This window comes from Quercus lobata, chromosome 4 (assembly GCF_001633185.2).
Source record: "Quercus lobata isolate SW786 chromosome 4, ValleyOak3.0 Primary Assembly, whole genome shotgun sequence".
NCBI classification, from domain to species: domain Eukaryota; kingdom Viridiplantae; phylum Streptophyta; class Magnoliopsida; order Fagales; family Fagaceae; genus Quercus; species Quercus lobata.
The window spans coordinates 95,849,537-95,866,758 of NC_044907.1; the positions used below are offsets into that span (position 1 = coordinate 95,849,537).

At 33.4% G+C, this 17,222-nt stretch overlaps 1 protein-coding gene across 2 annotated transcripts in view; it reads left to right on the forward strand.

Annotated features, from left to right (window-relative positions):
* The first annotated feature begins 9,657 nt into the window (after positions 1-9,657).
* The window catches only part of LOC115986937 (nuclear-pore anchor), a 42,165-nt gene continuing 34,600 nt past the window's right edge, over positions 9,658-17,222 (forward strand). For both annotated transcript variants that reach the window (XM_031110365.1, XM_031110366.1), the window contains exons 1-8: positions 9,658-10,154; positions 12,704-12,850; positions 12,956-13,054; positions 14,954-15,082; positions 15,198-15,290; positions 15,386-15,451; positions 16,494-16,583; positions 16,690-16,767. In XM_031110365.1, coding sequence (XP_030966225.1) covers positions 9,843-10,154; positions 12,704-12,850; positions 12,956-13,054; positions 14,954-15,082; positions 15,198-15,290; positions 15,386-15,451; positions 16,494-16,583; positions 16,690-16,767 — 1,014 coding nt within the window. In that variant the 5' untranslated portion in view covers positions 9,658-9,842. The remainder of the gene's footprint in view (positions 10,155-12,703; positions 12,851-12,955; positions 13,055-14,953; positions 15,083-15,197; positions 15,291-15,385; positions 15,452-16,493; positions 16,584-16,689; positions 16,768-17,222) is intronic.

A 17,222-nucleotide genomic window follows, 5' to 3' on the forward strand; every position in this document is an offset into this window, starting at 1 on the left:
ATGACTAAGTCCACAACAGCCTTTTTGATTGTTGTAGCTTTGCAAAGTTTTTTATTCCACACTTGGATGAATTGAAAGTAGCTTGGCACACAACCCTAGGCTCACAAACGTCTCAGCAACTCCTATTATGCATGTGTCTTTCTATCTCTTTGATGATGGCTGTAAAATATATCTTTTATATGCTCAGGAATCCTAGCGCACGAATTCCTAGAAAGCCAAGTCATAACCGAAAATAGAACTAAACATTTAGGTATCGAGGTTCATTAAATCTTGATAGATTTATAGGTATCGAGCCATGTATCAAAACCTACAAATACAATTTTTCTTGAGCAGTCTTGTGTTTTCAATCATACCACTTGTTTATCCTAGTAATGTCTTCTTGAGTACACTAGAAACTAAGACTCAAATACACATAAAGTGTCCAATATTACCACAATTGATGTAGCATGTGCTTGTACCTAGTACACAAAAGTTCTATTTTTATAGAATTTGAGTTAATTGATTAATTAGGTCTTACCCCCTTTTTTAAAAAGATTTTGGTTGTAGTTTTTCGTGTGTGTGTGTGTGTATATATGCACGAGAATAGCTACTAGATGAGTTCCAGGGAAAAAAAAAAAAAACCAATATTTTTGAGTTGGAGTAGTAAGCAAAAATACATGAAATTAAAAAAAAAAAAAAAGATATTGAAAAAAATAGCACAAAGTTTTATTAGTTAGACAGAAGAAAACATAGTTTTTTTATTTATTAGTTTTTTGTGGGAAGGAATAAGAGACAGAATGTTGCATCTCTAGTTTAGTTAGTGTTCTATATATAAGTATATACAAGATAGATTGTAATATATATACCAAAATGTGCTTATTGAAAGGTCACAACCTTTCAAATTGGATATACCAAAATGTGCATATTGAAAGGTCATAATCTTTCATACTACATATATTAAGGGTTCCTATTAAATGAAAATATGCCTATTAAATGAAAATGTGCCTATAGACCTTAAAAAATGCATATTTAATGAAAATATGTCTATTGACCAAATACCTAAGTCAATTATAGGTTTTTTTGTTTCTTGGGGAAGGGGGGGGGGGGGGCAGGGGGAGACTAAGTCAATGATAGATTGATAGTTGGTTCGGTAGGACATTAAGAGCTTGTACATTTGATTTTAAATCTCATTTTATATCACTAATTTAAATTATTTAATTATAGTCTAATTCTTTATTACTTCTTGAAAAGTTGATTAGATAACATCATTGAGTGGTGACGTAATCTCATAAAAGCCCATGAAATTCACCTTCATAAGGACCTCAAGCCACAAATCGCACCCTACAAGACATTTTGTGTTCTAGCCAATAAACTCAAGTTGGTCTCTCATCCTCCTTGGGCTTGAGGGAAGTTGCTAGTTGTACAAATTTATTGAGCTCTAGGCCCACTTTAGGTTAGCTGTCTATCACTCATATTACATGTACTGCAAACAAATTTATACATAAGCCTTCCTATATAAAAGCTATTCCCTTGTATAGTTTTGATCATCGAATATAATGGAGTTGCTTTCACAATTCTAATAGTGACATTGTAAAAAATACAGAATGTAAGAAATTAAGAATAGATCGAGATCTAAAATTAGGTGATATAATGGAAATTAAGGTTGAGAAAGAGTTTTTTTTTTTTTTTTAAGGGAAAGGTTGAGAAAGGGAGTACTCTAAGATGTAATAATCTAAAAGGAAAATATCAAAAGGAAAACAAAAAATTATAAGCTATTAAAGTTAATTTAAAAAAGAAATAATAAGGCAACTCATGTCACAACAACAATATTATAATTTTTTTTTTCTTTTATGTTATGGGTAAAAGTTGGCACCTTCTTTTTTTAAGACGTGCTACATTTACAAAAACTTTACAATAAATTATAAGTGATAAGTTGTTACCAATTCTAATTTGAACCCATCACTTAACTTACTTTTTTGCCCATCAATAGCAACCAATATTACTAATAAAAAGATCAACTATCTAAGTCAATGATAGTAGTTTTTATTTTTTATTTTTTTATAAAGAAGAAAAAAAAAAGTTAATTTATAGTTAGTTCCATAATAGTAGTAAAAAGACCTAATACCTATGTCAATTATAGGGTGTTTTTTTTTTTTTTGGACAAGTAGACAAAGTCAATGATAGTAAAAGTTCGGTAGGCAAAATGTGGTAAAATATTAATATTTTTGGCAAAATGTGGTATTTGACCATTTTTGCCTGTCTCAAATTGTATTGCTCTTACTTGTAGAAATGGAGAGCCAAGATTCATTTATTAGTAATATGGTAGAAGATGAAAGGTAAATTTGACAAATATTGGGATTGTTATAGTGTGGTGCTAGATTGTGCCATTGTTCTTGATCCAAGGTATAAGTTAGATTTTGTGGACTATACTTTCAAGAAGATAGAGCCAATTGAACACATTGCTGAAATGAAGGTGGAGAGCATTCAAACACAATTTTATAAGCTTTTTTCAAAATATGAATGCCCCAAGCCTATGGCCACTACAAATGTTTCATCTTGTGTTGGGAGTTCTAGTTATACTAGCGTTGATATGGATGATCCTGATGAAGATATGGAAGATGACGTAAGTAAATTGCATTTTGTTTGATATGTGTTGTGCTATGTTTTTTAATAATAAAGATTGTGATGTTGTGTTGTATTATTTTTAATTGCAATATTTTTTAACGATTAGGAATTTGAGCTTTATGAAAGTGGTTGTGGTGCAAAAAAAATAAATCTCAATTGGACTTTTATTTAGAAGAGCCTAGACTTATGAAAAAGAAAAATCCAAAGTTGGAAGTTCTATCTTGGTGGAAAGAGAATTACAATCAGTTTCCAGAGCTCTCTTCAATGGCATAGGTTCTCATAAGCAGTACCATAACCATTGTTGCTTCTGAATCAAGTTTTAGCACTTTAAAAAAAAAAAAAAAAAATCTCTTACTCTGTATCGAATACGTTTTTTGCCTAAGAATGTAGATGCTACGTTGTGTACTAAAAGTTGGTTATATGGATTTGAAGGCAATTTAATTTACTTATGTTAGGTTCTAAATATTTAGATTACTATTTTTATGTACGTTGACAAACCAAGATCAAAACATGTCTAGATTAAGTATTGGACATTGCTCATGAAGGTTTAAGTCAAGATTCAAGAACATTCAAGCTGCAAAAAGAAGGGTTTAGAATTTGTGAAGCTCAACCGGTCGAAGGAAATGCTTGACCGATCGAAAGTCATATTATGCAGATTTTGAATCAGGCCCAAAGCACTCGAAAACGTTTAGGGTTTGAGTTAAACACTATTAGGTATAAAAGAAAAACCCTAACTATGTTTTAGAAGTCCTTGGAAGACTTGTGAGTTACTTCTATGAGATCTGAGAGGTTTCTGTAATATTTTAACTCAACAAGCATCTATCGGAACGAGATCTACAATCAAGAACTGGTGGAAACAAGTTGCTGCATAAAGATCAACTACTAACGGTGATCTAAAACCTTTGAGTGAGATCTCAAAGTCACAAATGTGGATGTTTGTGTTATAGATTCAAGATAGAAGAGTCCATGGATTCGGAGCTACACGTGGTCATATGAGTAAGTTCTACAAGAGGTAGCTTTAGATTTTAGGGAGAAAATCTATTGTAAACTTCCATTCTAGCATAGTGAATTTGTTTACCTTAAGGATAGTTAGGTCAAATTCTCCCCAATTTTTTTTATCTTGAAATCAGACGATTTCATTGGTTTTCCTGGGTAATCATATCCCTTGTCTTCTTTACTTTTTCGCATTTAGTGATATGATTGTATGTGTTTAACCTAGATTTGAATAATCAACCTAAATAACTACTTGGTTAAATAATTAGGTTAAACAATATGCTTTTAAGGGGTTTAAACATAAACAAACAATTTATAGTCATAATTACACAATTTTAATTCTTTATTGATTTGCTTTCATGGTACACTTAAGTAATACTAAAATATCGTATTGTAGATGAAGATATTGGCTAAATTGGCCAACTTGAGCTATAATTCGCAAGTATGAATATTTGCAGTGCTAAATTTGTTACCATTGAGTAGATTGAGATTAAAGTGTAATTCTTATAAAATTCTTCCTTGTTCTTCTTTACTTAATATGTTATGTTTATTTTTAAACAGTGTTTATTTAATTTATCTTTCTAAATAATCTAAATTTATTGTTATTTTAAATGTAACAGGAACATGTGCACTTAAAGAGCCTGATAACTTGACAAGGTCCATGACATTTAGTTCTTTTTTTTTTCTTTTGTGGGAATGATATTATTAGTGGTATAAAACTAAAATATATACCTTTTGGTACTCCTTAAGATCTCTCTATCTTTGAAGTTGTAAATTTGTAATTACAAGCAATTTGGCAGTGAGTTATTAACATTGAATACTTTTTCATCATGAATTCATGACTATAAAAAATTTTAGTCATGCTCAAAACTGTCAGAATTTGAGGGATATTAACAAGTGGCATTAGGTGCAATTCATTTCCTTGATTGATTTTATTCATTCTCTCTAAAAAGGTTGCCATTGATTGTTTTTATAATTAAAAAAAAAAAAAAAGTTCATTAGAAAATATAGGTCAACTTGACCTGACTTGTAAACCCGATTAACCTAAGTCGAACCCGACCCGACCCGCACGTTTGCCACGTCTACCAAAAGGCAACCCATCTATTATAATCATTTCAGCAAATGCATTTTTAGAAGCCTCAACAGTAAAGGCTGTTGGCACAAGCTGAAATCCTTTTTCTTCATCCATTTTGGGTTCAAACGCAAAGATTTTTTTTCCTTTAAATGCATCTCTATTAGGGTTCTTGAGACAAAGTGGCATACGAGCCAATAAATTAGTATTACTATGTCCCTTAGGGTGTGTTTGGTAGAATGGATTTTAGGAAAGACGGGAAAAAAAAAAAAAAAAAAAAAGGAAAATGAGGAGGAAAAACTTTTTGGAGAGTGTTTGGTTGAGCGGAGGAGAGGGAAAAAAAGGGTAGGGTCCAGGTGATTTCTACTTAGACCCACCAGAAAGTTTTCTCCCCAAAATAGGGAGAAAACTATTGGGGGAGTTTGATTTATTAATTTGACCAAATTGCCCATGTGTTTTGTTACATTGGCCTTTTTTTCGTCCTCCAAGACGACGCTCTCTCTCTCTCTCTCTCTCTCTCTTGATTTCTTAGAGCATTGCATAACAGTGCTTTGTATTGTTTTTTTTTTTTTTTTTTTTTTTGTTTAACTAGAAGTGATTTTTTTTACTAGATGTGATTTTTTTATAATAAATTTGGATGATTGCTTTTTTTTTTTTTTTGGTTGTTTGTAACTTTTTTGTTTTATTTGGGCATCATTTTTTAACTAGAGTATATGAGAAAATTTATACAAACTCACTTTTTCCATCATTCCACTTTTCCACTCACAACTAAACAAAAATGAGGGAAATTAAAATATTTTATATCCTCCCACTTTTCTATCCTCTCACTATTTTCTATTTTCTCACTTTTCCACCCTTACAACCAAATAGACCCTTACTATCAACAAGATAGGTTTTTTGGCAATAATTACAAATAACCCTAATATGACCCTCTCCAAACTTTTTTTTTTTTTTTTTTTCTAAATGATCTCAGGTAGCTGACTTTCTCCTATTGTACCACAACCAATAGTTTTCTTACTCACCTCACCTTTATCTTTAGGTGGAAGTTGGGGAACCTCAGAAATAGTTGGAATGTTTGTAGGTCTAGTTTAGGCAGCATGTGCTGTTGCTTAGAAATGTGGTGCATCACTAGAGAGTTCTATAATCTAAAAACATCAAATTTAAGCATTAGCAAATCACAATTATCATTTTACTACTTCTAATAATAATAATAATAATACAAAACCGAAGCCTTTAATTTTTTGTTGACACATAAGCCTCATAAATTTACACCTCATTATAATTTACTATATTTTAAAATTAGACTGCAATATTAGATAGACTTACGTTAGATTTAGGATTAAAAAAATATTTTTTTTAATTAGGCCTCACGTTAGAATTTATTAAAAAAAAAAAAACTTTAGGATTAAGAAAAAGAGAGAGAGAGAGAGACTCTTGTTAAGACTTTCTCTTCCCTCCTCAAAATCCTAGCAATTACCACCTCAAAACTCTAAGCTTAACTTCACTTTAGGATTCAAAAAAATAAGAAGAGAGACACACGTAAAAAAAAAGAAAAAGAAAAAAGAAGAAGAAGTTAGGAATAAGAAAAAAAGAGAAACAGACTCCTATTAGGACTCTCTTTCCTCCTCAAAACCGAAGCAATTACCACCTTGAAACCCTAAACTTAACTTGGCAAGGCAACATTCTTTCTTGTTTATTTGTTTTCAAATGTGTTTGGGATTTTTTTTAAAATTTTTTTTATTCTTTTGTTATGTTTAGAATTGATTTTCTTTTGAATATTTGGGTTAATCTCCATATTTATATTGACATTGTTTTTGTGGGTTTGGTTTTTGGGTTGAAATTTCTAATAATTTTTATATTGTATATGGCAGATGAAGCATCTGTATTTTTAGAGAAAAATCAAAGCTAAAACCTATGTCTTCTAGCCCAAGGAATGATAAATTTTTATTTGGTATATTATATATAAATTTTTTGAATTTGAAGGGTTTTGTTTGGTTTTGAAGTAAAATTTGGGGATTCTATAAAATTTGGAAGTTTTAAGTTTTGGGGTTTTTGGTATTTGCGTTTTAGTAGGTTGATCTTAATTCTTCACCTTATATGCTTTTGCTTTATTGAGAATTTTTATTTGGGTTTATGTGATTTTTTGTTTTCTTAATTAAAGTTAGGATTTTTGGCCGATTAATTATTTGTTTGGATTCAACATAAAAAGATAATGGAATTAGGTGTTATTTTGATATTGTTCCATATTTTGAAATGTCTATATTGTTATTACTACGACTAAGTAAGATCAAGAAAGTCATATTGTTGCTCAAATTTAAAACTTGGTGTGTCTTCCACATATCATGGTCTTTGTTTATATCTTTGTAGTTTATATTAGTTTTGAGTGTGTGTATATATATAACTTTTGAGAGTTTTGCTTTATTAATTTAAGAATTGTAAATTACTTTATAGGTTTCGATAACTATGCACCTACAGTGAGATGTTGACAACATAAGCATATATGTATGGTATTAACATTTTACAAAAATCTCTCTTACAACCCAATAACGTTCTATGTTATACGACACTTCTAAACTATAGAAAAGCATTAAAGTTAAATCTTTCTTCCCATTGTATTTTATTTAATTATGACTGTTCATTTTTAAAATGCTAACTAGCAAAATGTCTATAATACGCATATTATTGACCCAATTTTCTATTTCTAAATTTCTTAGATTTTAATATTGTAGAGAGGGAAAATTTCCGATCCATCACAAGCTGACGTGTTACATTACCAAGTCCACAAAATACAGCCAATTACAAAGCGCCACGTGTTGCTGCTAGGTTTTGCTATCACTACTCAGAAACCAACAGAAATTTGCCAAGTGTCATGCAAGAACCAATCACGCATCAGCGCGTGTAAGCGATGACATAACCAGTCTAGCACGTGTAAGTGATGACATAAGCAGTCTAGCATGTGTAAGTGATGACATACGCGGACCAATCAGGTTGTGACATGTGTCACCAATTAGATTCTGCCACGTGTCGCTCACCCACCTCCAAACTCCTATAAATAGAAGCCTTCCTAAGGCATTAAAAGGACCAAGCCATCTGGAGCAGAAGCAGCATCAAAAAAGATTCAGAAGCACTCAGAAGTACAGAAGCTCTGCAAGAATCAAGCTTCAAAGCCTTCAAGAACTTCAAACTCAAAATCAAAGAACATTCAAAGCAAAATCATTCAAACTATCTGCCTAGATCTCAAAGTTGATTGGAATCCAGCTTAAAAGCCTCCAAAAACCTCAACAAATCACAAATCAACTAAGCTCTACGGATTCAAGCCTCCAAAGCCTCAAAGAACTTCCACCACAAACCTTCAAATATGAAGAACATTCGAAGAGGAATCATCCAAATCATATTCCCAAATCTCAAAGTTCATTGGAATCAAGCTCAAAAGCTTCCAGAAACCTCAAACAACCACAAATCAGTAAAGCTCCACGGATTCAAGCCTCTAAAGCCTCGAAGAACTTCCACCACAAACCTTTGAAGATGAAGAACGTGAAGAACAAATGATTTCTAACAAGCTCATAGCTAGAGATTCATTATAATTCTGTTCCAAAGATCTTCAATCCATTCTTCAGCCAAATTGAAGTATATTGGGTGTTCAAATCAAAATCACATTACTACAAATCCAATCAACAAGTCTTTTAAGGAGATCGAATAAGATGATAACTCTTTTGTAATCACAGAGAATTGTACCACACATTCATTAATACAAATTCGCATTTGTGAAACTATTTTACTTGTTTAACTCATTTCGAACCGAGAAATTTAGTCGTCCACAAATATATAAATAACTTTTTCATGCATTGCACGGGTTGGCGATTAGTAATAATAATAATAATAATCATTCAAACAAAACATAATAAACAAAGATTAAGATTTAGTGCACATAACAATATGCTATGAGAATATGAGGAAAATAACAAGCAACAAGAATACAAAGCATTCCATATACATTTGTGACTTGTCTTATCTTCTATCATAAATTTAGGGAAAAATAAAGAAAATGAAATAAAGTGAATTTCATGTCGTTTAGCAGAACACATTCACCTATGAATCCTTCGCATTTTAATAGGGTATTCAAGTAATAACTAAAACAACCCTTAAATCTAGCTATTACTATAGGAAACAACGAGATCTACAAGCGATAAGTAAATCCTAGAAACAAATAAGTAAACAACAGAAAACCAGCAAAATGAATTGCTACAAGAGCCACAGGTTTTACATCAGATGAAAAATCCAAATCATACAAACATCTAATATAACCACCCTAACAATAGATTAGTCCTCATATCACACCCTAATGGCACTCAATAATAATTAAAACCAAAAACCACTACAACTATTTACAACTTGCTTGGAGACTAATGAGAGATGGAAAAAAATTAATTTATGAAGATAATGGGGGGATTTTCTACCAATGAGAGGAAGATGCGTGGGGAAGAAATTGTAACCTTATCACTTTGCTTAAAAACTGGTAAGAGATGAATAATAATAAAAAAATTCTCAAAAATTTTGTAAACTTTGGTCGGGTTGGGTTATACAGGTTTCAAATTCCTAACTCGCCACCCAAATCGAAGTTTTGGTTTTTAATAGCATAAGACTTGGATTCGACCGACCATACTATTCGGACTTGCCCGTTGGCTTCGAGTCGGTGAATCTGGTCGGTTTGGTCAGGTCACCCAATTCACTAACAACCTTACCTAAATTATTGAAAAAAAATTCTTTCTTTATCTCTAAACTATTGAAGTTTAGGTATGAAGTATTTATTTATTTATTTTTAATTTAGAGATGAAAAATAGACTTTAATAAAATTCAAGAACCAAAATAATATTTTAGTCTAAATTAGCTCTATGGTAAAGCATGTTTGGGAGTGATTAAAGCCCAGGCCCAAAGAACCCCGATTCAAAAAAAAGTTGAAAAGACTGACTCATGATATATAGGGCTCATTTCTCTCTCTGGAAGCTTCAAATTCCCTTCACCTTCTTTCCCTCTTTCCTTTCAATTTTTTCCCTAGCTATTCTACATATATGGTACTCAACACTCCACACACACACTGATCACACTAGTAAAGATAATACTGCGATCGCTGTTGTTGCGACTTAGGTATTGAAACCGAAAAATAAAAAAAAATATGCCTCTGTTTATGACGGAGGAGGAGTTCCGGCGGTGCGTTCAGGCGAACGACGCCGGTTCGGTGGCGGAGAAGGCGGACTCCTACATACGAGAGCTGTTCAAGCAGGTGGAGACGGTTAGGGCCGAGGCCGACGCCGGCTCCATCACCGCCGAGCAGACCTGCTCTCTCCTCGAGCAGAAGTACATCTCCCTCTCCTCCGAATTCGCCAAGCTCGACTCCCAAAACGCGCAGCTTCAGTCCTCCCTTGATCGCCACCTCGCCGACCTCGCCCTTCTCCAATCCAACAAGCACCAGCAGAATCTCCACTCCGTACGAACGCTCGCTACTTCTTTCTTTCTTCATTTGTGAATTCGAGAAATGATTTCTTTGTTTTTTTTCCACTAATTTGATCGAATTTTAGTCATTGGTGTAGTTTGTAGAGTTTTGATTGAAGTGTTGGTAATAGAGTTTATCTCAATGCTAATTAATTTTAAGGGCATGGTATGGTACAACACGGCGACACAAGCAATTTTTGAAAAATTATAACTTCGACACAGTGGGTGACACGGGTATGACACCCTGAATGAAGTGTCTGTGCTTACTAGCTTAGGTATTGTTGCTTGTGACAATTAAATTCAATGAAACCATGTGTTTGAATTTGCATTATATTAAAAAATTTCCTGAAATATGGTGTGTTCGTTATGTGGGGTTCATTGGGTCATGCCGCGTGGTGTTTTTTAGCTTCTAGCTAGTTGGTTAGGCACAGAACTAAGGTGATTTGGCCTAATGTGGGGTATTTGGAGGGAAAGGAAAGCTTGTGCTTTTAATAATTACAGGACTAAGGTATTTTTTTTCCACTAATATGATTGAATTTCAATCATTGTCTAGTTTATAGAGTTTTAATTGGTGTCTTGTTTTGAACTTATTAGAACTTTGGTAATAGAGTTTATCTCAATGCTAATTAATTTTAAGGGCATGGTATGGTACAACACTGCGACACGAGCAATTTTTGAAAAATTATAACTTGACACGGCGGGTGACACGGGTATGACACCCTGAATGAAGTGTCCGTGCTTACTAGCTTAGGTATTGTTGCTTGTGACAATTAAATTCAATGAAACCATGTGTTTGAATTTGCATTACATTAAAAAAATTTCCTGAAATATGGTGTGTTCGTTATGTGGGGTTCATTGGGTCATGCCGCGTGGTGTTTTTTAGCTTCTAGCTAGTTGGTTAGGCACAGAACTAAGGTGATTTGGAGTATGATTCCTCATTGCCTAATGTGGGGTATTTGGAGGGAAAGGAAAGCTTGTACTTTTAGTAATTACAGTACTAAGGTATTTTTTTTCGACTAATATGATCAAATTTCAATCATTGTCTAGTTTATAGAGTTTTAATTGGTGTCTTGTTTTGAACATATTAGAACTTTGGTAATAGAGTTTATCTCAATGCTAATTATTTAGGTAATTTTAAGGGCATTACTTAGGTAATAGCAAGACGTGAGCAATTTTTGAAAAATTATAACATGACATGGCGGGTGACACTGTACGATACCCTGAATGAAATGAAGTGTCCATGCTTCCTAGCTTATGTATTGTTGCCTGTGACAATTAAATTCGATGAAACCATATGTTTGAATTTGCATCATTATGTGGGGTTCATTGGGTCATGCTGTGCGGTGTTGTTGAGCTTCTGGCTAGTTGTTTAGGCACAGAACTAAGGTGATTTGGAGTATGATCCCTCATTGCCTAATGTGGGGTATTTGGAGGGAAAGGAAAGCTTGTGCTTTTGAAGGGAATGGAAGATTGATTTTGAAGCTTTCTTTCTTTCAAACTCTGTTTGAGTGGGAAAATGCTTCGGGTGTTTCCACCTTTAATTCTCTGCATGATTTAATTGGTTTTTGTACTTTCACTGCTAGTTTGTTTAGATTTTTTGCTGTTGCTATGGCACATTGTCTGTGTGCCTTGATTTTTCTTTGTATTTTCTCATACATCTTTCAATGACGTTATTTACTTGTCAAAATTTTTAAAAAAAAGTTCCATTGTTAATTTCTTGAAATTTTTTGGTTTGTAGAGTTTTAATTGGGTTACTATTTTAAAATTCTTATAACATTGGTAATAGTGTTTATCTCAATGCATATTATCTATATGATTTTTAGGGCAAGACTTAAATACAGTTCTTTAGTTGCTATATCATTGGTTCTCCTTTAAAAACATGGTTGCATTGACAAATGCAACAGAAGGGGTAAGGCTGCCCATCAATCATCTCTTCCAAATCTCAAAAATAGTGGCAGCTTTGTTAATTGGGTACAATCATGTGATTGAATATATTTGGGGTGCCTACGGATTTGTTTTTTGTTTTTTTTGGTAGATAAGTAAAAATATAATTCCAGAAATGCCCGCACACAGGATTGAACTATGAACCTTCAGTTTACAAGAATGCCACTCTACCACTAAAGCTATTTGGAATTATTTTTGGGGTACCTAAGGAATTGTAGCTAAGTTTTTTCCCTACATGTCAGAGGAATTATATTTAGTGATTCATATGGCAAAAACAGAGTGAATATGACCTAATTTCTACATAATTTGTTGCTGTTTGTTGTTTGTTGCTTTTTCTTGTGTTCACCATCATGAACACCATGTATTTGCTTTCTTCAGTTTTACATTTTGATTAATAATACTCTTATTACTTATCCAAAAAAAAAAAAAAATCTACATAATTTAATTACAATTAGTGCGTCACATGGCAAAAGCACAGTGGAGGACTTAATTTTTATTATTTTACATTTGGTATGATGTGATATGGTATCTTTGTTTGCATACAAATTTGTACATGTGTTTAGATAAAATTTTTCTTAGGGTATTTTTGGAATTTTGTAGATTGGAAAGGATGGAGAGATAGAGAGGTTAGCAGCAGAGGTATCGGAGTTGCATAAGTCAAAAAGGCAGTTGATAGAGTTTGTGGAGCAGAAGGATTTGGAGATCGGTGAGAAGAATGCCACTATCAAGAGCTATCTTGATAAGATTGTGAGTGCACGTGTTACCTTTGCTATTTATGTTGTTTGGATTTTTTAAAAGCTAATGTGGTGTCACTAATTTATATTGTTTTCCTTTGGGTTGGTGATTGTGAAGGTCAATTCGTCCAACAGTGCCTCACAAAGGGAGGTCCGTGTCAGTGAACTTGAGTCAGAGTTGGCACGTACTCAGGCTGCATGTACTCGTCTCAAAGAGGTATCTACAAAGCTTTAGTTATTCATTGGTAGACTGATTTCTTTCTGTTGTTTTTTGTGTATGAAAATCTGGTCTACATTTAAGGCATTTGATTTGTAGCTGAAATAGGTTTGACTGTAGTTTGTTATGCCATAGTCCTGTATGGGCCTATATTCTCTTTGGGCTGGCTTTGAAATTTCTTTTCCTGGTTCTAGTTACTTTTTTTTTCTTAATGGATGTCCCTTTCTATTGTGAAAGTTTTGCACCACCCTAAATCTAGAACGTTTTATTCAAATACTTAACTATGATAGAAATGTAAAATTGAAGATCAGAATTGGGGGCAGAATTTGATGTGGGATGCTCTCCTATTCTGTTGCTTGGGTTCTATAAGGATCAAAATTTAATTCCTTGATTTTACAAGTAGCCTATGACACAACTGATGTGAATCTAATTTTAATTAGAATTGTAAAGAGCTAGAACTCTATGGCACAGTTGTTAAGAGCACTCACATTAGCCTCCTCAGATATTTAGATAAATTAACCCAAAAAGCTCTACTTTTTTCTTTTTAGATATCTATTTTTCTCATACACATACATTAGACTTAATACACTATTTCTTACTTCATATAAATATTTATTTTCTCTCTCTCCTCTCTTGTCTCAGCATATACCAGTATACCACAGCAACACCACCATATACACCAAAACCTCAACACCACCATATACAACACCACCACGACACCAACATCAAAAACCCAAAAAAACCCATGTCAAAAACCCCATCACAATCACAAAACCCACATCAAAAGCTTTGTAAGAAAAATGAGCAAATCCAAATCTAAATCCAACCACCACAACACCACCACCATGGCACCACCATCAGGAACCCAACAAACCCAAAGCCAACAAAATCCACATCAGAAACCCCATCACAGCCACAAAACCCACATTAGAAACTCAATAAGAAAACCAAACAAACCAAAACCCAACCACCACCACTGCACCACCATCAAAACCCTAACAAAACCCACATCAAAAACCCCCATCACAACCACAAAACCCACATCATATAACCCATATAAGTCGAAAGCCCCAACACAGCTGCTCTCCGATCTCTAGACCACCACTGAAAGCTGTAACCCAATGCATCTGCTCTGATTTGCTCCGATCCGTGGGTTGATATGAGAGAGAGAGAGAGAGAGAGAGAGAGAGAGAGAGAGAGAGAGAGAGAGAGAGAGACGAATAAAATATGTTATTTTTTAACTCTGGCAATGAATAGTACCATACTACTTGTGGCGTGGTACTGTTCATTGTTAAGGTTTTTAGACTAGGGACAAGATTGATGCGTGGGCTTTTGTGGGTCTTTAGCTATAAATTTTCTGAAATGTTAAAATAGCCACATTGATACACGTGCTCATAAAATCTGTGATTAGGGTGCTCTGTTACTCGTTTTGCTGCCTCTCTCTCTCATGCGTGTGGGCCATCAGGGTTCTTATCTGAGCTTCTGGGCAAATCCACTGTTTTAATACCAAACATCTTTTTTCATAATCTAACCATTCCTAATCTAGTGCTGAATTTCCAAAGATCCTGCATCATTGTACTTGACATATTAGCAAATGGCGCCCATTAGTTGGACATAACACTACTAAGAATAGTGTATCTAGCAATTTGGCAAAGGGGTATTCAGTATTCTTTGTCACAATTAAATCACCTGAAATTATTTGGTGGCTGACGGATAAACAAGATTCTTCAGCAATTTTTATGGTTTTCACTTTATTTATTTATTTGCGCATGTCCATACTGGCTTGTCTTTGAGTACTTGCTGTTTCGCACTGAGTATCTACCACTACAAATGTCTTCTATCTTTTATTACTTTCTTTTGTGCTTCATTCTAAGTGAAGTTGTGTTTGGATTTGAGCAGGAGAAGGAACTTGTCGAGAGGCATAATGTGTGGCTTAATGATGAGTTGACAGCCAAAGTTGACAGTGTTATTGAGCTGCGTAGAAAAAGTAATGATCTTGAGGATGATATGTCCACTAAGCTTGCAGATGTAAGAATGCCTTTACAATTTATTTTTTTCTGACTATGGGTAAAGCATCTCTCTCTGTTTTTGAATTATAACATAATTGCTTTGCCTGTTTTGAATCTTCTGTTAATGCTCTTAGGTTGAGAGGCAATTAAATGAATGTTCTAGCTCGTTACAATGGCACAAGGAAAGAGTTAGGGAGTTAGAGATGAAGCTAACATCCTTGCAAGAGGTTGTGATATGTTCTATTTGGCCTTCAAAATTGTTTTTTAATGTCACTCATTTTGTAGCAGATGCCTCAATGATATTTCTTGTTCACTTATGTAGGAATTATGTTCATCTAAAGCTGCTGCTGCAGCCAATGAAGAGCGATTATCTGCTGAACTCTCAACAGTGAGTTCTATCAGAAGACTTTGCTTATTAAAACAATCTGTGGATTTATTTATTTATTTTTAAAATTTAGATTTAGATTTTCACATTCATATTTCTTTGGGCTTTGCAAGAATTTGCTAATATTAATGAATAAACATTCTTATTTGTTAAAGATTTATAGCATTAAATACTTACCAAAAAAAGGTTTATAGCATTTAAATAAATATTTTGATCTGTCTGTTTGGAGAGCCTCACTTAATCCTGTCGTTCTTTGATAAGAATTAAAAGTCAACCGATGTATCTGGCTTTAAAGAAAATTTGTCTGGTTTTTGGGTTTTGATATGGATGAACAGTATCGTTAACTACATGACAAAAGAAGATTCTGAATGCGGTTAGGTTTAGCAGTTGGTTGAACAATGCTTTTGTTCCTTGTGATCATATTATGACACTGGTTACTGTTCATGTTCCTTCGACCCATATTTAAACTGTTTTGCACTTTGGGGTCTGGGAGCCTATAGTGGACACTAGCAGTGACATTTTTATTTATTATTTATGATTGCTCTAATAATTGATCATGCCTAATATGCTCAATTTGTTTGTGCATGTATATATACACACACACACACATGAAGTAACCTGTTTTCCATGGAAAAAACAAGATTTAATAGTTTTTGTTTTTATTTTAATAATATTGTGTATGTTCACTAGATGATCATTTACAGCAATTTAACTCTCCTGGAATTAGTGACGAGGTAAGGTGAGGTGCTCAAAAGTTGTGAACAAAGTGCACTTCTGTATTCTCTGATCTTAATTGTTTAATCTTATTCTTTTGAAAAACAGTTTGCTTATCATATACCTTAGGTCTCCAGGTTCTGTGATTGATCTACTATTTTGGTGGTCTTCAAGACATGTTTTTACTTTTGCTAGTTGCACATGTACCTTATTGTATGGCTGATCTTCAGGTGGCATAATTTATGATATCATCTCTCAAAGCATGAGGACTGCCATTTGACTTTTCTTTACCAGTAACTTTTCTTTCTTTTAATTTTTTACAACTTTCTAGGTTAATAAGCTTGTTGAACTATACAAAGAAAGTTCTGAGGAATGGTCCGGAAAGGCGGGAGATCTTGAGGGCGTTATCAAAGCTCTAGAGGTGAAATGTTCTTTGTGTGATTGTTGTTTTCTAAAAACTTGCTTGTGGTATGTTTTTTCTTTGGTATTGATTTTGAGTCTTTTTTTCTTTTTGCTAACCTAATCAGACACGTTTAAGTCAAGTTGAAAATGATTATAAAGAGAGGCTTGAAAAGGAAGTGGGTGCAAGAAACCAATTTGAAAAGGTATGCTCCTTGAATTGGCTATGTAGAACAATAATATTTTAAATGATCAGGAAATTACTGTCACGATTCCAACTCCCTCCTTTTATTTTTCAAATAATTATCGTGATTGTATATCAATTTTTTCAGACTTTGTTTTTGCTTGTGTATTATTTTCCAAAAGATAGATGTTACTGAAGCATCTATTTTGGATGATGTTATAATGTCTTCTTTTATAATATTGTTATTTTAATCTTGAAGCAATTGGTTCAATTGGGTGAAAATTGTTTTAGATTTGAAAGTTTGATTAATTTTTAAGAATTCTTGTTCTCTCTTTGAAGTCATTGAAATTTAATCAAATATCTTATCATTCGCTTTCCTATTATTTGCTCTCCCTGGTACTTATTTTAGAATGCTTCTATTTTGTTCTGCTGCTATGCTCTATCATGTTATTTATATTTGGATTCTAGTCCTAGTTT